This window comes from Barbatula barbatula, assembly GCF_947034865.1.
Source record: "Barbatula barbatula genome assembly, chromosome: 17".
Lineage (NCBI taxonomy): Eukaryota > Metazoa > Chordata > Actinopteri > Cypriniformes > Nemacheilidae > Barbatula > Barbatula barbatula.
Genome location: NC_136780.1, coordinates 4,173,110 through 4,192,506, shown reverse-complemented (window position 1 = coordinate 4,192,506; position 19,397 = coordinate 4,173,110). Strand labels below are relative to the sequence as shown.

The 19,397-nt window shown below is 36.9% G+C and overlaps 5 protein-coding genes across 6 annotated transcripts; 4 read left to right on the top strand and 1 right to left on the bottom strand.

Annotated features, from left to right (window-relative positions):
- The first annotated feature begins 259 nt into the window (after nucleotides 1-259).
- Nucleotides 260-4,520, top strand: LOC306907025 (uncharacterized protein). Its single transcript, XM_079478852.1, has 3 exons — nucleotides 260-409; nucleotides 519-1,131; nucleotides 1,728-4,520. Exons 2-3 carry the CDS (start codon nucleotides 1,079-1,081, stop codon nucleotides 3,067-3,069), a joined length of 1,395 nt encoding a protein of 464 aa, XP_079334978.1. The 5' UTR covers nucleotides 260-409; nucleotides 519-1,078; the 3' UTR covers nucleotides 3,070-4,520.
- Nucleotides 4,521-4,700: 180 nt separating this feature from the next.
- snrpg (small nuclear ribonucleoprotein polypeptide G) lies at nucleotides 4,701-7,515 on the top strand. The gene is made up of 4 exons (XM_079478559.1): nucleotides 4,701-4,855; nucleotides 5,091-5,113; nucleotides 5,342-5,466; nucleotides 7,230-7,515. Exons 1-4 carry the CDS (start codon nucleotides 4,824-4,826, stop codon nucleotides 7,278-7,280), a joined length of 231 nt encoding a protein of 76 aa, XP_079334685.1. The 5' UTR covers nucleotides 4,701-4,823; the 3' UTR covers nucleotides 7,281-7,515.
- Nucleotides 7,516-8,089: 574 nt separating this feature from the next.
- On the top strand, nucleotides 8,090-12,058 carry plpbp (pyridoxal phosphate binding protein). The gene is made up of 8 exons (XM_079478557.1): nucleotides 8,090-8,238; nucleotides 8,779-8,886; nucleotides 8,971-9,006; nucleotides 9,089-9,164; nucleotides 9,249-9,389; nucleotides 9,728-9,870; nucleotides 9,947-10,045; nucleotides 10,260-12,058. Exons 1-8 carry the CDS (start codon nucleotides 8,149-8,151, stop codon nucleotides 10,413-10,415), a joined length of 849 nt encoding a protein of 282 aa, XP_079334683.1. The 5' UTR covers nucleotides 8,090-8,148; the 3' UTR covers nucleotides 10,416-12,058.
- Nucleotides 11,800-14,695, bottom strand: tmed4 (transmembrane p24 trafficking protein 4). The gene is made up of 5 exons (XM_079478558.1): nucleotides 14,227-14,695; nucleotides 13,413-13,513; nucleotides 13,089-13,214; nucleotides 12,840-12,986; nucleotides 11,800-12,766 (listed from the first exon to the last, which is right to left on the bottom strand). The coding sequence occupies exons 1-5, from the start codon at nucleotides 14,369-14,371 to the stop codon at nucleotides 12,617-12,619; spliced, it is 669 nt and encodes a 222-aa protein (XP_079334684.1). The 5' UTR covers nucleotides 14,372-14,695; the 3' UTR covers nucleotides 11,800-12,616.
- fam50a (family with sequence similarity 50 member A) lies at nucleotides 14,095-19,204 on the top strand. Of its 2 annotated transcripts, XM_079478556.1 has the most exons (14): nucleotides 14,095-14,177; nucleotides 14,778-14,907; nucleotides 15,630-15,714; nucleotides 15,857-15,956; nucleotides 16,156-16,325; nucleotides 16,503-16,579; nucleotides 16,843-16,909; nucleotides 17,094-17,155; nucleotides 17,282-17,358; nucleotides 17,663-17,717; nucleotides 17,870-17,918; nucleotides 18,079-18,149; nucleotides 18,325-18,435; nucleotides 18,886-19,204. In XM_079478556.1, exons 2-14 carry the CDS (start codon nucleotides 14,797-14,799, stop codon nucleotides 18,892-18,894), a joined length of 1,044 nt encoding a protein of 347 aa, XP_079334682.1. In that variant the 5' UTR covers nucleotides 14,095-14,177; nucleotides 14,778-14,796; the 3' UTR covers nucleotides 18,895-19,204. The 2 variants fall into 2 exon arrangements, with proteins under 2 accessions (XP_079334682.1, XP_079334681.1); XM_079478555.1 differs by lacking the exon at nucleotides 14,095-14,177 and having other exon boundaries at nucleotides 14,656-14,907.
- The last annotated feature ends 193 nt before the right edge of the window (nucleotides 19,205-19,397 follow it).

Below are 19,397 nucleotides of genomic sequence, written 5' to 3'. Positions count from 1 at the left end.
CTTTGAATGGAAACGCTTGAGTTTTCATAGTAAAAGTCCCAAACGTCCTCTGCGTGTCTTTTTATTTTATTTCAAGTTTCTTTTATATGGAAGCCCGTTTCCGCCAGGGTTGGGATTTTTTTAATTAGTAAATCATAATGACTTAGTATCTCATAATAATAAGAGACTAATTCTAAATTTCGATTTATTAAGTCATAATAGTAATAATTTAGTATCTCATAATAATGACTTAAGTATCTCATAATAATGACTTAAGTATCTCATAATAATGACTTAAGTATCTCAAAATAATGAGAAACGACGTCGAAATTTCGACTCCGTATCTCATAATAATGACTTAGTATCTCATAATAATAAGAAACTAATTAGAACTTTCGACTTGTTAATTCATAATAATAATAATGACTTAGTATCTCATAATAATGACTTAAGTATCTCATAATAATGACTTAAGTATCTCAAAATAACGAGAAACCAAGTCGAAATTTCGACTCAGTGTCTCATAATAATGACCTAAGTATCTCAAAATAACGAGAAACCAAGTCGAAATTTCGACTCAGTGTCTCATAATAATGACCTAAGTATCTCAAAATAACGAGAAACGAAATCGAAATTTCGACTCAGTATCTCATAATAATGACTTGAGTATCTCAAAATAATTACTTGGGTATCTCCACATAATGAGAAACTACAAAATTCGATTTAGGAAGTCATAATAATGACTTAGTATCTATTTATTATGATAAACTTATGTCATTATTATTATATCTTAAGTCATTATTAGTATTTAATGTGTAAAAATGCAATTTTATTGCATTTATGTATCAATATTTTAAAAGTGTATGAGCGTTTTACTTCATTCCAGACTTCCTATATCTATTTCTTCACTTAAGAGGCAAACATCCTCACTGAACACACGTGAAACGCGATTACCGTCGGGTGATTGTGGGATTTGTAGTTTCCAGACCACCTGAACTAAGTTTAGTAGGAACGCATGACATGCGACTGAAAGTCTTCCGCGTCTTGCTTTACAATTTCATGCAGTTTCGCGTCCATGCATACTTAAACGGTCGCTGTAATGTCAACGTCAACTGGTGAGAAACAAAAATGCGACACAAAGTCCTCGTGTGGGTGAGTTTGCATAGCAGTAGCATAACACAGCAGCTAAATCTTCCGGTGTCAGCGTGTGTGTAGTGCGGTGTGTGGACATTATATAGTAGATCGTGCCCATGCGTTTCATTGCAACAGTGTCTAGATATCTCGATACATATGTTTAGTATTTTAAATAGTTGCCAAGATTGCAATAATTCTTGCACCGCAGTTTAAAGTCACTGTAGTAGATCGGGGGCTTCCACGTTTTCTTGGTTGAAGAGGGGGCGGAGCAGCAAGTGTTTTCTTGGATGAATATACAATGCATGTGTTTAATTATGTTTGATACATTTGATCGTGTTGGAATTTTATATTTTTAACTTAAATTCCTTATTTATTAGCTTTTTATTAGCAAAATGTTTCGATCTCGTGTATATAATGTGTTTTTCTTCATTACATCTTCACATTTTAGAATATAATTTTGCCTTAACTGGAAATAACGATTGTACCAATGTGTAAAAAAGAAGTTTCACCCTGTGATTGCTTTGTTTTTCTAAATGAAATGTAGAAATTTGAATGTAAGATGACGTGACGTTGGCATAATTTAGATACATTTATTTCTCTTTTGGTCTTTCTAGTGGGATTATGGATTCATTGCCTTTCAACCGGTATGAAACACAAGATGACCCGTTGTTTACTCAGCCTAGGCCTGTATCAAGCAGCTTATCCAGACTGGCTGAACTGATCAGTCACTTTCAGTACAAACCCAAACAGCCTTCATCCTCCATCTGCAAAGACTGCGGCCAGACGTTCCCTAACCTGGACAGTCTTGTGGATCACCAGGAAAGAGAGCACGCCCTGCAAAAGCTCCACTGCTGTCAGCGATGTGGCCAAAAGTTTGCTTTGCTCTCCAGTTTACAGCTACACAAGTGCCCCGATTCGCCTTCAGCGTGCCAGGTGTGCAGGGGCGAACCCCAATTGGGCTCTCCTTGCACTACCTGTGGGGCTGAACCTCTAGGTGCCTTTTTCTCAGAAGAGACTTTTTTTGATAATGACAACAGCCCATATGTCTGCGCCCCATGTGGACTAGCCTTCGGCCACATGCAGGAGTTGCTTTACCACCAGCAGGCTGGAGACTGTCAGCCCACTCCCCTCGACCCATCCTCTCCAGCTGCTAGACCGACCGCCTCCTTCACCCTCTCGCCTCCATCTTCCACCTGTACCAGGGTTTCTCCTTCCGCATGCACTTTGTGTCCCCGAACATTCCGTTCGCCTGCGGGACTCGCCAGCCACATGCGTAATTTTCACCTGAAAAAGACTGCGTCCTCAAAAAACAAGGGGTCCTCTAAAAAGTTTCAGTGCCGTTCCTGTGACCAGGTTTTCCCCCAGACGTCCTTACTTTACCTGCATAGGGAGGAGGAACATCGACGAGAGAACATAATCACGAAACCGCAGAGAAACTCCATGCGAGAAACCACCAGGCGAAGGCAGAGGGGCGAGACGTATCCCTGCCTTCACTGCGGAAAAGTTTTCCTGCACCATTTGACTCGCAGGGCGCATTTCAAGCACTACAGCGCTCACCATCAGACCCACCTGGCCCTCAGCAGCAAAACAGCCAAAGCTGGGTTTAAGCCAAAGGCAGCTAACGGGTCCACATTACTCAAGGATGGTAAACCAAAGAGAGGTAGGCCGAGGAAAATTCATCCGGCTTTGACAGAACAAGATGAACAAGAAGCAGATCGGTCCCAAGCTGTGCTGAACGGCCACGAGAAGGTTCATCAACCAGCAGGCACGTGTAGGTGCTGTAGTGTGTGTACAGGCGGGATAACGCTCTCTGAGACACCAGAAGTTTGTGATACGAATGTCTATCACTGTGTGCCCTGTGCGGAGGCTTTTATAGCCCTAGAGACCTTTTTAGAGCACTGCCAGAAGCATCTGATTCGCGAAAGTAAGGAAGATGAAGATCTGCTCAGCGATTGATAAAAGATCCATCTACTGCACAGGTTTTTTTTAAATGATTAGAATATCAGGAATTTCATTATACTATGATATACTGCGATGTCCTTAGGTGGGCAGACCTACAGATTTGTCCTGGGCTTCCTGAATAACAACTCTGTCAATACATGTCGTCATATTATGCAAAAACACTTCACTCAAGTGCCAGAGAAATAGAGAATTTCAACAATAATAGTCCAAAATAGCCAGTTGTATTTTTTCTGATACGGGTACATGGTTATACCACATTTACTTGCCACATGATCAGGATTTTTGTTTTTCTAAAAAATGTGTCTAGTGTATAACTGTGAAGTGATTTTCTTTCGACACATTCTTTTGTCAAACAATGTTTATTTACATGTCGGTTGTCTCACTAAAACCTGAAACCAGGAAAAGTATTTGTTGCAAGTAGGACTGCATATTTCTGGATCTGTACTTGGCTACTGGCATTTTTATTATATTACATTTGCTTCAATCATTTGTGTAATTCCTCATTGTCAGATGATTCTATGCGTCGTTTGCGTCTTAAGTTATGCATAAACACATTTTGTGATTTAAGTGTAAAACCATTTATGCGTGTAATATCTACATAAATATACATTTCAGTCTGTGAGACCAAATATTGCAGATATTATTCAGATTTAGCATCTTCTGGATTGAAGACTTGATTTTCTGTGTTTTAATGATTTAGAAAATTAGATTTAACATCTGATATCCTGATATGATTAATTTGAAATAATACAAACTCCGTATACTGCTGAAATATAGTAATGTGTGCTGTTAAAAGAATCTGTCACAAAGAACAAATAAGTCATAATTTCTGCTACGATTGTATATTTTTTATTTTCGCAACCAAATAACTTGTCACAAAGTTTGTATGTCACGCTTCTGCTTTACTAGCATTTAACCAGCACCACATAGAATTCAGGTTCCAATGTTTGTCAAAATATTGAATTGCACTAATCTTCTTTCGAGTCAAAATTGGGCTGGATTCACACAAAGGTTTCTTAAAACAAAATATAAGATTGTTCTTAAAACAAATTGTAGGAAGCTCATAATAATTTTTCCTTCCTAAGAATTTCTCAAATACTTAAGAACATCTTCAATTTTTTGCATAAGAATAAAATGACACACAGTATGCTTTGAATATCAATTTTGAGAAAAGAAAATTAAGAACTAACGTTTTTCTTAAATTACAGTTTAAGCAGAAATATGTCTGTTAAGAATGTTTTGTGAATCCGCCCCATTGCCTTTTAACACTGTATAAGCTACTTTATGGCTTACATTTTACTATGGTTTTGCCTGCAGCTACCTCCTGTGTGAACTGTGTGTTATTTCTTGTCTCTGTTCTTGAATAAATTTGGTGAAAAGGTCATAAAGATGTCTGCAGATGGTGTTTTATTTTAATAAAACTCTTCTTTATTCCATACACATTCAACAGCCTCTTTCTCATTTTATAGCAGTGACTAAACATACAAAGTGTACTCCGTACACATCCACTTTAATTATTTTATTGTAATAATTCTCATTATAAATTCATGTCCGCAAGAACCCAATTACTATCCGTGATTGAAGTTCACACTTCTATACAACAGGGGGCGATGTTCCGTTTCACTACTACAAAAAACGTCCCCCGGACTACGTCACTTCCTGTTCTTTGCGCTCCCTTCTCATACGTTGTTTGAAACGTGTTTCAAACGTTTTTGTTCTACAAAATTGTTCAATCTAACTAAATAAACATGAGCAAAGCACATCCACCCGAGCTGAAAAAGTAAGTACATTCAAACTATTGTTTTTAATCTTCTTAATACCTTTAAAAAGTGATTTATTTGAACATTTGACTTAAGTTGCTGCTGTGGCCGGTAAAAGTGTAACCATTTCTATTGTATATATTCTGTCTTTATTTGTTGCAAAGGAACTGTTGGCATATAATTACAACATGTTTACGTTTAAGCTAAAACTTCACAAGTCAATACACAATATAATGTTTTTTTATCGCGTTTTAGGTTTATGGACAAGAAGCTTTCACGTAAGTTTCTATTTTAATTTCTCAATTCTGGCGTTCATTAAGTTATTACATATTCCTAAATTGTATGTTATTGCATAATGTTTGTTACATTGACTTAAGAACAACTGTATCGTTCTGTATAGTAATAGACTGTTAAAATATTTGTCCAGGTAACTGTTTAATAGCCTATTTTGTGCGTCTTAAATAACTCGAGCAAGATTTTAATTGTATTTTTATGTTTGTTTTCAGTGAAGCTAAACGGTGGTCGTCATGTTCAGGGCATCTTGAGGGGGTTTGATCCCTTCATGAATCTGGTAGTGGATGATAGTATTGAAATGGCTCCTGGAGGACAGATGAACACCATCGGCATGGTGGTCAGTATAACAACAGACTGGTTCCAAACACAAAACCAATGTCTTGTTTCTAAACTCTCAGGGAACCAAGGTTATGTTGAGTAACCTGAGACACAATTCTCATTATGATGCCCAGTATTACAAAACTATGAGCTGTATGACACTATTTTATGCTCTATTTACTCTTTTTTTTTTTTTTTTGTTATAGACAGAATAATCACACATTTTCGCCATTATTAGATCGTTTTATTTAATTGGTGTATTACAGGGAACCCAGTGTATAGAGAGATGTATGGCTTCATACACAACAAGCATTTGTCGTTAGAAATGCATCAAGTATTTTCAATTCTTAAAAACACCTAAATGTAATTCTCATTTCAACCCAAGGAGGCCGCCATGTTGTTTTTTGATTACGTAAAGTGGTTGCACGCACATGCAGCCAAATTGAAAACAAACACAAATCGGTTCTTCAGTAAATATAAGGCGCTGTAGGATATATATATATTGGTGTTCAAAAACAATACAAACATGCATATTAATAACCAAAATTATTCAAAATTAATATAAACACATGGATTTATCCGCATCAGTAGCTTAACGTTATAGCCTTCTCTCCGTCTGTCATTAGCTGACAAGGGCAAATATGCACGTGTGCTCTAATACAGAACAAATAACCAAACCGCAAAGCATCTTATTATTGTGTTTATCAGTATATTCTCATAATGTATAGAGTAATGGTGGAAGTCTTAAAGTAGTCTTAAAGACTTGTTTAAAGCTATTACTTAATGCATGTTTACCTTGAACAGACTCTTCAGGCGGAAATATGTCCTGCCCTTCCGCATGACGCAATTTCCGTCTGCACACCCCGCTCACACGCAGTCCACTTTTTTGAGACAGCACGGACGTGCCGCGTACAACAGCGCATGTGCGAGCACTAGTCCACTAGTGGTCAATACACGCACAGAAAGTGTGCAGTGGTTTGCACTGGCGAAAACACTTCCTCAATCATTAATTTGCAGTGAGTCTGTCAAGTCAGCTTTATTTATATAGCGCTTTTTAGCATTTTCATTGTTACAAAGCAGCTGTACAAGAAAACATTGACTATAAGCCAAACACATCAGGTTATACAAGTCAAAACACAGGTCAAATATCAGACAAACTATAAATTCCTATATGCAGTGTTAATTAAATAAGACTATACAATTCTGTAAATGACACATATACTCATTTGTATTGTGCATATGTTGAACTCGGACGCACGCGTTTGTGCACGAGACAAAGGCGAAAAGTCAAGTATGCCCAGGCCTGAACATTCAGGCAGGCTGTCTTGTGTATTTATATATATGATCTTATATAACAGTCAAATATGATGCGTCAAACATAAGGAATACATGTGCTTCGCTGTGGTGAAAGAGAACAGGTTAAGGTTGCAACCATTTGACGTCACAGATTTTGACACAAAAAATTGCGACCTCAAAGTTTAGGAATACTGTGACCGTTACAGTTTTTTAATTTCTCATTTCAAGTCAATGCCATTGTAAATATATTAAGCCATGCATTTCTCTATACCCAAGGTTCCTTAAGGCAACCAGTAAATTGAATTGAATAATATTTTCAAATGCAAATGAATTGGTAAAGCCATACCATGAAACTTGGTTTTGGTTGATTTTTTTGTAGTTTTGTACTTTGTGAAGGTGTGTTTTGGAAAATGCATTCATTTAAACAGACCTGTGTATAATGTCTTAATTGAGTGAGTCTGAATTGTCTTCTGTTCTTTTTTTCAGGTGATCAGAGGAAACAGTATAATCATGTTGGAGGCTCTAGAACGAGTATGAAGAAAGTGACCACTTTCTTTTCCTGGATGTTTTTTTTTTTTTTGTCTCCAGCCTGCATTTTTTTTTTATGGATTTCCACAACGTCTTTACACAAAAAGACTGGATATAAATGCAACAACCATTTCTGTGTTTAATAAATTCCTGATTTGTTTGTTTTTATATATTTTCCTATGTCTGTAGAAAGTTGGGAACGGGTCATCATTTTTTGTGAATAAATTGACAGTAATGTGATGGTTTTAATGTGTTTTTCTTCCTTCATGTGGCTTTGTTTTTAGAAGCTATTAATATTTACCATGGGAAGGTTTACAAAAAACTCTGTTGAATATCGACAATTTAGTCACAGTTGCCACAGGTAAAGCCTGACTATTAGATTATTGTGATGATATTTTATTCCAGTTTGGCAACTGTTATGTTATCTTTAGAGTAATGAAAGCAGGGTTTTTAATGAGGACCCAGAGCCAAAAATACAGAAAGTGGCTGCCGACCTCCCCTTTTTCGTGTGATGTTGTTTATCACACATGCAAACGCATCTGTTTACTTTTTTATGAAGACAACAACCAACTATTTTTTCCAAATGCTTTATACAAATGTGTCTGTTGTCGCAAGGTTATGCGTTATTTTCAACTCATTTTGTGACGGTTATTTGCATAGGGACAAAGATGTGATTTTTTTCAATTCCTTTCCTTATTTTAAAGGTCTTTGACGTGAATTACGAAGTCTGTTTAAAATGGTGCGACTGAACTTCTATTTTTACGATTAATTGAAGTAATGTTGATCATTTAAAACCTATTTGAGAAACCCTGGTCGTCAGGACTTTTATTTTGTCAGGAAGCGTCAGTGACGCTTGCTCTGCTCCCGCATTGAGGGTATGTTGAGAGTAGTAATGTCGGAGGAGATCGGGAAGAAAGTCCAAGCGGTGGTGGACCGGGTAAATCAAGCGGTTTCCCGTCGCCCGAAGGTCAGTTTCTCATCTCGTTCTCTCGGGTAGTGATTGAGGAAACTGCGCGCTTTTAAAATGCCATAAAACAAACTCGTGGCTCCGCGCACGGCGCGTTTTTACGGGTGGGTTATGTAATATCATTAACCTTTATAACGTTACAGGCTTATTAAAGCACAGACGGTGTTGACACTTGATTATATCATGTTAGCGGATAATTATCCGTTAATGGACTCTTCATGTCAGCTTAAAAATATTGCGCTGTAAATGAATGCATGTTGCTTGAAATAACATGGTTTGATGTGGTCACGACCCAGCAAACTGTGCATGACACCCATCACATGTTTTCTGTTTGCGTTTGCAAGTGTTGCATTCTTCAAATGCCAAGTTAAGTTTGAAGTGCATTGGTTGGATATGTGGGATTTATTTGACTAGAATGTGTTATTTTCCATGCAATGTGTATTTACGTTTCTTTATTCTGGTTTAGAGTTGTTTAAAGTATAGTATTTATGATGCTTGAGTAAACAAAGTTTACTTTTATGATTTCTTTAACTCTTTCAGACGTTACCATGCATAGCCCCTCGACTGGTGGCGGTCAGCAAGACCAAACCTGCGGAGATGGTGGTGGAGGCTTACAAACACGGACAACGAAACTTTGGAGAGAATTATGTAAGAATAACATTCTAGTGTCAATACACATAATAGACTTAAAAGGAATTCAAATCATATGGATTCATTCTGATGTTTTTACAGGTAAATGAACTCGTCGAAAAAGCTTCCCACCCACAGGTATTACAGTTAGACAAACTGTGTTGTTTTTGTATGATCAGACTCCTTGACTGATATAATGCTGTCATCTTTGTTTTTGTAGATTTTGTCATCATGTCCTGAAATAAAATGGCATTTCATTGGTCATCTACAAAAGAATAATGTCAACAAGCTCCTGGGTAAGCAAAGCCGAATAACCAAAGTAATACATGTTTTAATAGCAAATTCTGTGGATGTGACACATCGATTGTTTCAAATCGCAGGGGTTCCAAACCTTTATATGGTGGAGACGATTGACTCTATTAAGCTGGCTGAAAGAGTCAACAGCTCGTGGCAAAAGCTGAGAGCTGCCAACACACAGTGGTTAAAGATTATGGTCCAGATAAACACCAGTGGAGAGGAAAGTAAGTGTTTATTTCCTGTTAACATCATATCTAAGTAGATATTACGATTGTGAATTTCTCAACGCATATCTGGAAAAAGATTTGAACCGTATTTAATCATAATGTTCTCTAACAAAAAGTGGAGAATCGCAGTTTTAATGCATCTCAGTAGGTCTCTTTTCTTGTTGCACAGTGTTCTAAAGAAATCAGTCCATATCAAAGGCCCAGATGTTGTTTGGTTTGCTTTCGTTGTTGCAATCTCACAGTATGGAGGTTCTTTGTATCTAACTCAGTGTATCGCATAACCAAGTTTTCACCAAACCTCAGCATGACTCTCTGACCATGACGCGTTTCATCAGGTAAACACGGCCTGTCTCCTGATGAGACTGTAAACACAGTCAAACATATTGTATCTCAGTGTCCTGCTCTTGACTTCGCTGGACTCATGACGATTGGACGGTATGGTTATGACCTCAGTGACGGCCCCAACCCTGACTTCCAGGTGAACATTGTCACTAGTATTGCATATTTTAAGAGATGGTTTGTGAACTGTAAATGAATGTGTCCTTTGCTTGTAGATGCTGTTGAAACATCGTGAAGAAGTTTGTGAGAGTCTTAAGATGCCAATGGATAAGGTCGAGCTCAGTATGGGCATGTCCACTGACTTTGAACATGCGGTAGGTGCCTCTTTATTTCGGCTTTATGAAGTCAACATGAAAACCTTCCACGTCCCTTTTACTTCTGAGTGAAGCAGCATTTTATAGAATGGGATCTTTTTTATGCATATTTATTTTTCAGAGATGGCTATAGTTTGATGAAAGAGTTGTAGATGATATAGATCTTCTCACATTTATTGAGTAATTGCTTGCGACGCAATGTTTCTTTATTTAGATTGAGGTTGGATCCACCAATGTCCGCGTCGGAAGCACTATTTTTGGCACTCGGGAATATCCTAACACCCCAAGCCCCAGTCCAGAGAAAAAGCCAAAGGTTGTATGTGAGGATGCAGCCAGAAAAATGGACCGACTGACCGTTACAGAGCAATGATAATTGACCAAAACAAAGATTACCGAACTGAATCTGGGAACACTTTCCCAATGACTGGCCTCACCATTTACCAGTCAAAAGCCATGAATGTGTCTTAACTATCACTATTGACCTGGTCTTTTGAGTCGAAACAACTAGAGAGATTATTGAAAAGTGTAAAATGACAAATTCAACCCGAAATGAACTTCCTGAAGGTGTTTTATTATCAAAAGATCTCTAGAAATATTCGCCCACCTTTTGCAAAGTTCTCAACCTTGCTTTCCTATTTCGTTTCGAACAGATATGGTCAGCACGTGTTTGGTTTTGTTGTGCCAATTGTGTAGCTGAATTCATGTGAGGCATAATTTCTGTCATTTCAGTTGAGTAGAATCAATAGTTAAACATCCCAGTAAAACAACAGGTTTTATTTTTGTTGTGTAGGTATGCTTTAGTGTTTGTATATTGTTTTATTTGTGTACTGTGACTGCTCAGAAAGTGTCATTGAAATGGCAACACTTTACACTAAGGTTCAGTTATTAACATTAGTTTATGCGGTTAAATAGCAATGAATAATAATACAATTACTTTCTACGTAATCAGTTTTTTCACCTTTCACTTTAGTGTATTATGATCAAGCCAAAATTTACAAACAATAGCACGTTTATAAACGATCATGAACCGATATTAAGGAATTGAACATTACTGTAAAGTGTTACTAGTGAAATTCTATTTGTAAATGATATAAATAACATGTATAGTATTCTGTATCCTCTTGTTGCCGTGAATGGTGTCAATGACTTGTTTCAGGACTGACGTGTGCGTGTATGTGTGGTACTATGCTGTTTCTCATTTAGTAGCTATAGCTCCATGTCATACTAAACATAACTATGAAAATTGAGCACTGGTCGACATTGATTTTAAGGTCAAGGAACAGAAGTAAACATGCAGTGATGTGAAGAAAGATTAAAGTGCAAGATTAAAAACTAAAGTGTTTCTAGAGTTTTAAGGAAAGCTGAAGGTCTTTGGTATTTAACTATGCAAGGAGAGAGATTGTTCTGCATTTAACATGTTTGTTTAGTTGTAATAACATCTTTCTATTCTACATTTTGAATGGTGTTGTCAAACTAATGATATTTTTTTGTTTGTGGTTGATTGTGAAGTCAAAATGGAAACTAACATCCATACATTTGTCAATCATGTGGGTAATGTCAAGGATTAATGTTGTATCTTGTCAATAGGTGGTTGTACATCAATATTTGATTTAGGTAAGGTGGCTAATAAATGAAATGAATTATTTTTGTGTGATATGTAGATGTTTAAAGACATTACATTGTCTAAATTCAGTTATGACTGAAATGTTTTCTTTTAAGACTGTGAAAGAGAAATCTGAAACTTCAAAATCGTCAATTGACCAAGGAATAGTGAAGTCATGTTTTTGCATTGTAGCATTAGATAGTAATGCAGTTCTAAGTACATATGCATGCACATTTTGTGGGCACATTTGTTTTTACAAAAATTACAAGACCACACAGATGTATTTTATTCTGTGTGCATTCTCTGAACCAGATTTGTTTTACATTCCAACAAAAGAACATACAATATGGAGACTGAATCAGAACCCCTAAAAACCTTGTTTATTTTCTCCATTAAATGACAGAAATTCCTGTTGTTTCCTGAAATTATATTTAAAACATTCAATCCAGTAAATAAATAAATTACAACACGAAACAGAAATGGAACAATTAGAAGAAACAAATCATTTTGTAAATCTTAAGAAAGTCCCTAAAATGTTGGTTTATGTATATACTAAACAGCTACTATGAAGAGTGTAAATCTAGAGAGGTTTCCCAAATTTTAAGCAAAACAGCACAAATATGAAGCCACACAGATATTTCAAAAACTTCAATATATACACATTTTAAAAGGTGAGAAATGTTGCAACAATTTCTTCACGTAAGTAATAAAATAAAAAGTAATGACCATGCACCCACAATGAATGTCATAACATTCTCTTCATTCTAAACACGTTATGATTTTTAGGTGTAAATACTTAATAAGGCATGTTAAAGACTTATTCAACATCATCTTGTGGCTAAATGTCCTTTTTTGAGACTCATTAATGCATGTCCTCAAAGTGATAATGGACAAGCGAATTCATGCTTGAGAAACAAACTGGTGATGAATGTGACTTGAGCTTGTGTCTCTGTAAGTCTGTCTGCCGTTTAGACCAGCTTTTTGGCTTCAAAGAAGCTCTTGAGATGTCTCATTTGCCAGATACCGGTGATGAGGAGGATGATGGTCTGAGCAATGGACCACCAGAGAACCCGCTGGTTTGTGCTCTCACTGGTCATGCGGAAGCGTTCCTCACGGTACTGCAGAATGAAATCTTACTGTAAGATGCATCTTGAAAAGCAGATCAAACACAGACTCACTCTACAGACTCACCCTCTGGTAGTTCTGCTCCTTTTGAATTTGTTCCACCTGGTCTAAAAGTTGCCGGGCTCTAAGCTGCAGCTCGGTCAGTTTGTCTTTGGCTGCGATCTCTGGGTAGTTATTGGTGTGCTCACCGACCTGAATGTCCAGGTGCACTCTCTACAAGACAGAGATACCAGCATCCTAAATATTATTCTATTTTATGCCTTTCTGTATTGTACTTTTTTGGTTAAACCTACAAGGCTGTACTTAAAATCATACCAGCTTTCCACCAGAAAACAGCGGCATCTTGGTGGAGTTGGAGTGGAGGCAGATTTGATGTTCGCCCGGTGTGTGGGACGTGAAGGTGAAACGGCCGTCTGAACCATACTGACGAGACAGTACAATCTAATAGAGGAATGAAATATTCATTGTTTTTTTACATAAAATACAAAAAAAATAGAATTTCAGCATGTAATACGTGAATAAATCTTATTTTTAAGTCACGATTGTGGCAGATGACAATCTGAACAATCCCTTGAAATGCAATACATAGCAGGTCATTGAGTACAGTGACAGTTGCTAAAAAACTTAATATAAGTGTACCTTAGATTCTGGATCTTTGATTTCCACGTGCATGCCCAAGCCAGGGGTGGATGGCAGAAAAGAACCAGTTTGTTTATCCCACAACTGTGTTTTGTATTTTCCTAGAAAGACATAGATATACAGAATGTTCTGCGCATCAGCATTTACAACTGGAAATCATGAAAAAATTTTATGAGCCACATACTGTATTCATCCTTTGTTTCTTCACATCAAAAATAAATTACACTGAGAAAAACCGACACTGGTTTTGTTAGTACTGTAAATTGTTAATACCTGTGTGTTTTCTTATAATTTAAATTATAATAAATTAATATTAAAATTATAAGAAAACACACAGGTATTAACAATTTACAGTACTAACAAAACCAGTGTCGGTTTTTCTCAGTGTAATTTATTTTTGATGTGAAGAAACAAAGGATGAATACAGTATGTGGCTCATTATACATTACAGACAAACATACACCTTTAAGTATAAATACTTGCCACCATGTCTTGTATTTATTTATACCTAAAACAAAGCATAAGCCCAAGCTCTACGTCACACCGCGCTGACAGGGCGGAACTGGTTGCACCTGTACATCAGGTACCCTACCAGGATGCTGCACCTGCTCCACATCCGTGATCATAATAACCGTATCTTCAACAATCTGCACATAGTCCCCCCCCCTCCTCCTTTAAATATACGTCGCATATTCTCATTTACTGCAACAAACAACAGGCTACTAAGCGATAATGCCATCTGGCTGAATCAGCTACCAGACATAGGTAACGTTAGCCGATCACAGAGAGAGAGAGCATTTCACAATGAACATACCGATCACCATGGTTTCATCGGGTATTTCTTCTATAAAACATTTCTTCTCCGTCTCTCCGATGTGGAAATAAATGGCTTGGCTTGGAGAAAGCCACACAAACAGTAGCAAAAACCCGACACAAGACACCACAGCCTTCATTTCCATCCAAATCACCCCTCGCTCAGTCCAGTGCTTAGAATCGAGTGCGGAGTGAGTCGATTATCCTCAAGCGCTCTTTCTCTCCCTGGACTTTCAAACTAAAAGTCTTTCTCTCTGTTTAATGCGACGCCTTTGAAAGCACGAAACACCAAGGTGATTTGTAAAGTCATATATTTTATAAGTATTATTATTAATCGTATTCCCCACCAAAACATTCTAAAATGTTACATTTTAGAAAAGTCCCTTTGGCTTTTATTGTGAAATTAGACTGTCGCGCATTTTGCGGAAGCAGTACTGAGGTCATTGCTAATTACCCACAATCGCCTGCTCGAGTCAAGAAGTTTCTCGTTTGTTTATGTAGCGCCTTCTGCCGTTATTTATCTACTTGTTGTTTTTATCAATTTTGTCCAAGTGTCTGTTAAAGAGCAGCAATGGCGCAGTATAAAGGAGCGGCGAGTGAAGCGGGACGAGCGATGCAGCTTATGAAAAAGCGTGAAAGAGAGCGAGAGCAGCTCAGAGAGCTGAAACAGAAGATAGCAGAGGCAAGAGATACAGACACACAACAACTTACTGACAATAACACGTGCAAACACATATAAACACACTCAGCCATCCCGAATACAGGCTTCCTTTATAATATTATAGTGTCTACATAAGTTAAATGTTTGTATGTTATACAGTATATTGTTCAACGCATATTATTATTGCTGCGTCTCATAGCTAGACAGCATAGTCTTATTAAAATGTTTAAAGGTTTCAAATGCTGTATTCAAAATGACTATATTATATTTGTGACGTAATAACCATTCATAAACTGTATAAATAAAGCATATTTTGGGTATTTGTAACAGATGGAAGCGTGGGAGTTTGGCTCCAAAATGAGATGACTCCATTTTTAAGATTTACAAACAAAATCATGTTTTTGTAATATGTTGACATGTTTTTATTCTGTTAGTTAGCTGTATTTGTAGTCATTATGGCTCGAATCAAAACACACCAACTGCATTTTGATTGATATTAATGGGAATGCACAATAAATAAACCGGATTTCTAATGATGTTTAAAGACTGAGAACCAAACTCTTCATATTTCATCATATTTGTATGAATAGCAACTGCTGATCTGTTAGGTATTTTGTAATGTTTGATAATAATGACGCTTTGGTTTAGTTTCTTTATAATAAATTTCAATATGCAGCCAAAAACTCTGGACGTTTTATTCTGATGTTCATGATTGATTCAAGTCTTTTTATTGAACTTTCCAGGACAACATGGTGAAGTCCAACATTGATAAGAAGTTTTCAGCTCACTATGATGCGGTGGAGCAAGAGCTCAAATCCAGCACTGTAGGCAAGTAAACGTCAAAATGATGACTGTTTAAAGCTTTTTAACCCCCTTGGATTTATCTAGAAAGTCAGCTTGTATTCGGGGTCAAGGAGATGTGTCTTTTTGCCTCTTGGAAAGCATTTTGAAGGATGTTTTTTTTCTCCAGGTTTGGTGACTCTGAATGACATGAAAGCCAAGCAGGAAGCTCTGGTCAAAGAGCGCGAGAAGCAGCTTGCCAAAAAGGAGCAGTCAAAAGAGCTCCAGCTGTAAGCCATTTAATTTATTATTTTATCCTGGCTTGGATTTATGTACTTTTGACAGATTTTCATTTTTTTTGGTCTTTTATGACTTCTTTTGGACTTGTTGTTTTACAGCACTGCTACCCATCCAGTCTGTTTTATTTCTCTCTGATCCATGTAAAATACGTTTTGAGTTTAAAACGTTTTGTTTTGTCTGTTCATGTAGGAAACTAGAAAAACAGAAGGAGAAGAAAAGGAAGGAAGAGCAGAAAAGGAAGATTGCCAGTTTATCCTTTAATCCGGATGAAGGAGAGGAGGAGGATGAGGATGAGGAGGAGGAGGAGGAAGAAGAGGAAATTGAAGAGGAAGCTGAAGAGGAAGCTGAGGAGGAGATATGTATGGGCACTGTCAACATAAGCTCATAAAAATAATTGAGCCAAAACTACAGTTTAGCCATACTTATTTAAAACAACATGAGTAAATTATGACAAAAGTTTGACATTTGGATGAAAGTAGTTATTCATTGTAGATTTTGAATTGTGGTAACACATTGTGTAACACTGTGTTTACCAGGCATACCTGTAAAGAAGAAAAAACTGGGAAAGAACCCAGATGTTGACACCAGTTTCCTTCCAGATAGGGACAGAGAGGTAAAAAATCCTGCTGATCGTGCACAAGTTTAATTCATATCCAACAGCAAGTGAAAATAACCGTTTCGGCTGGCGTGAGAATCAGCTTTCCATTCATTGATATTCATTGTGGCATCATTTTTTGTTCCTCCCCATTTAATAACCACCTAGCGACCTTATTTATGATGACACACCCTTGATATGTCCCGCCACCAACATTGTTGGAAATATTTCAACACAGGAATCGTAACTCTGATATTTTTAACTGTAAAAATGTGTTTTAGGAAGAAGAGAATCGTCTGAGAGAGGAACTCCGACAGGAATGGGAGAGAAAACAGGAGAAGATCAAAAGTAAGATGTTGTGTTATAAGAGAGAGCTGTTATGCTGAATATCTTATAATATTTGAATCTGGCCGTAAGCGAAGTCATATTTGGAGTTAGTTTAATGAATTGTAAGCACTTTTTAAAATTAAGCATTGGTTTATTTTGAGCCTTGTGTTGATACAAACTCGTTTTTCTGGTCTTTTTTATTCAGGTGAAGAAATTGAAATCACTTTCAGCTACTGGGATGGTTCAGGGCATCGAAAAACCGTGAAGGTACACTAGACACTGCATTGTTTTTTCTGTTGAACACTGCGCAAATATTTTTCATACAGTTGTGTTGAAATGCATGTTATGTATGCAGTGGTTCTGAAAAATGTGCTCAATTGTGTGTGTGTGTAGATGAAGAAAGGCAACACAATGCAGCAGTTTCTCCAGAGGGCTCTGGAAGTTTTGAGAAAAGACTTCAGTGAGTTGAGGTAAATCCCTTCAGTGGTCCTGCTTGAGTGAACACAAAAAAATCTAACCAAAACTTGTATCCTATATTTTGGGTAATAGTAGCCTTTATGCACGTGTTTGAAACAAGAAAGCGCTGCAAATCGAACGGTGAAATTATGTTTTATGTTCAAAGGCATAAATACATTCCAGGTTTGTAGTAAATGTCTTGGACTCTGATAAAATTAAACTAAAGGCCGCTGAAGATATGTTATGTTACAAACATTTGGATATATTAATCTATTATCAACTCTTTAATGATGTCAAAGCTCTGTTTGTGTTGCTCAGGTCGGCAGGAGTGGAACATTTAATGTACATTAAAGAAGATTTGATAATCCCACATGTAAGTAAATTTACAGTGAATTCGTAATAAATGTTTTACAACACATTATTAAACAATCATTTCATGATTATGAAGCTTTGCTATATGCTTCTCTAAGTAAAGTTTGTGGTTCATCCAATATTGAATTTATTCATTATCTTTTGTTACTCCAGCACCACAGTTTTTATGACTTCATCGTGACGAAGGCACGAGGCAAAAGTGGTGAGTTTTTCTTTTGGCACAGAACCGCAAAACTTTAACTTTGACAAACTCCAAGTGTAGCGCGACACGAGATTCTGCTGCATTACTGTCAACATCGGTTAGTGTTTTCCTCTTTTGTTTATCTGTTTGAGGCTGAATAAGCTCTTACTGTTTTTTTCAGGACCACTCTTTAATTTTGACGTACATGAAGATATTCGACTGGTGAACGATGCTACCGTTGAGAAGGATGAGGTAAGATGCCGATGGTGATCGAGACATCGCATTCATTTTGAGCATTTTCATAGTTTATTAAGGCCACCGAAAAAGTCGATATGACCAACGTATAATGGTTTGCTTTATTTAACATGATGTGAAAAACATCTACACAAAAAAACATCTACACAAAACTCTGTGCGTGTTCTTTCAGTCTCATGCAGGAAAAGTTGTGCTGAGGAGCTGGTACGAGAAAAACAAACACATCTTCCCCGCAAGCCGCTGGGAGCCTTATGATCCTGAGAAGAAATGGGACAAATACACAGTGAGTGTCTGCAGGCTGACAAATGAAATGTATCCGGTGACATTCTGTGTTCTTCACAATAAATCTTTAAATAATGACAAGCAGAGTAATCAAAAAGACAGCCGTGCCTTTGAACATTTTTTTTGTTTAATCACGAACATCTTGTCTGAAATTGTCTTTGCATGACCATGTATGGTAAACCCAGATAAATATGGAGATGAAAGAAAGAAACTTTGCCCCAAGCACCATGTTCAGTGGAAGAAAACACGAAACAGGCTCTTTAACCTAGATGTGTGGAATTGTAAGGGACTTGGTCTGTAACTATCCTAACCGAAACCAGGAACTAATGTTTTCAACACTCTTTCCCTTAGATGAAAACCAGTTTAAATCTATGGGCATTAAAGTCGTATTTACGGCAACGGCATGCTTGCAGTTTGTTTTTATTAATGTTTTTGTTATGTTTCTTCTTAGATTCGATAAGATGCTACTCTACAAGACGTCTGGAGAAACATTGTGTATGTTTTGTTCAATTTCACACAAGCAGCGTGTACCTCAGAGTCTGTCCTCTTGTGAATTTTTTTGTTGTATATAAATATAAAGATGTTAGACCCAATTTCAAGGTTTGTGTTTATTCTTTGTCATGACTTGTAGTTATATTTAGTAAAGAAAAGACACGACTCTTTTTGTATAAGTAACATGCAACCTGTAAGAATTGTTTGTAAATGGAGTCCAACATACTTTTTACCACAATAAATGTCATCTTGTCTGTCATTTTGATTGACGCTTGTTGAAATCTCCTTGTCATAATTTCCACTTGAACCATTTTTGGCATAATGATATTAGTACTACCAAATTCCTGCAGGATTACTCAACTACAACTGCTTTTGAAGATCATCCTTGTTTGTTTAGTTTTGGAAAGATTTGTGGTTTTGGACAAACGTGCCATTAGAATGCTACTAAATCAACGTTGGACATAAATTCCC

Bases quoted from the DNA above. Each gene is read 5' to 3' on its own strand.
- fam50a (XM_079478556.1), top strand. From the start codon at position 14,797: ATGGCGCAGTATAAAGGAGCGGCGAGTGAAGCGGGACGAGCGATGCAG. The intron at 15,715-15,856 runs GCAAGTAAACGT...TTTTTTCTCCAG, and splicing joins GCTCAAATCCAGCACTGTAG to GTTTGGTGACTCTGAATGAC. The intron at 16,580-16,842 runs GTAAAAAATCCT...AATGTGTTTTAG, and splicing joins TTCCAGATAGGGACAGAGAG to GAAGAAGAGAATCGTCTGAG.
- LOC306907025 (XM_079478852.1), top strand. From the start codon at position 1,079: ATGTCAACGTCAACTGGTGAGAAACAAAAATGCGACACAAAGTCCTCG. The intron at 1,132-1,727 runs GTGAGTTTGCAT...TGGTCTTTCTAG, and splicing joins GACACAAAGTCCTCGTGTGG to TGGGATTATGGATTCATTGC.
- tmed4 (XM_079478558.1), bottom strand. From the start codon at position 14,371: ATGGAAATGAAGGCTGTGGTGTCTTGTGTCGGGTTTTTGCTACTGTTT. The intron at 13,514-14,226 runs GTATGTTCATTG...ATGTCTTTCTAG, and splicing joins CGATGAAACCATGGTGATCG to GAAAATACAAAACACAGTTG. The intron at 13,215-13,412 runs GTACACTTATAT...TTCCTCTATTAG, and splicing joins TCAAAGATCCAGAATCTAAG to ATTGTACTGTCTCGTCAGTA.
- plpbp (XM_079478557.1), top strand. From the start codon at position 8,149: ATGTTGAGAGTAGTAATGTCGGAGGAGATCGGGAAGAAAGTCCAAGCG. The intron at 8,887-8,970 runs GTAAGAATAACA...ATGTTTTTACAG, and splicing joins GAAACTTTGGAGAGAATTAT to GTAAATGAACTCGTCGAAAA. The intron at 9,871-9,946 runs GTGAACATTGTC...CTTTGCTTGTAG, and splicing joins GCCCCAACCCTGACTTCCAG to ATGCTGTTGAAACATCGTGA.
- snrpg (XM_079478559.1), top strand. From the start codon at position 4,824: ATGAGCAAAGCACATCCACCCGAGCTGAAAAA. The intron at 4,856-5,090 runs GTAAGTACATTC...ATCGCGTTTTAG, and splicing joins CATCCACCCGAGCTGAAAAA to GTTTATGGACAAGAAGCTTT. The intron at 5,114-5,341 runs GTAAGTTTCTAT...GTTTGTTTTCAG, and splicing joins TATGGACAAGAAGCTTTCAC to TGAAGCTAAACGGTGGTCGT.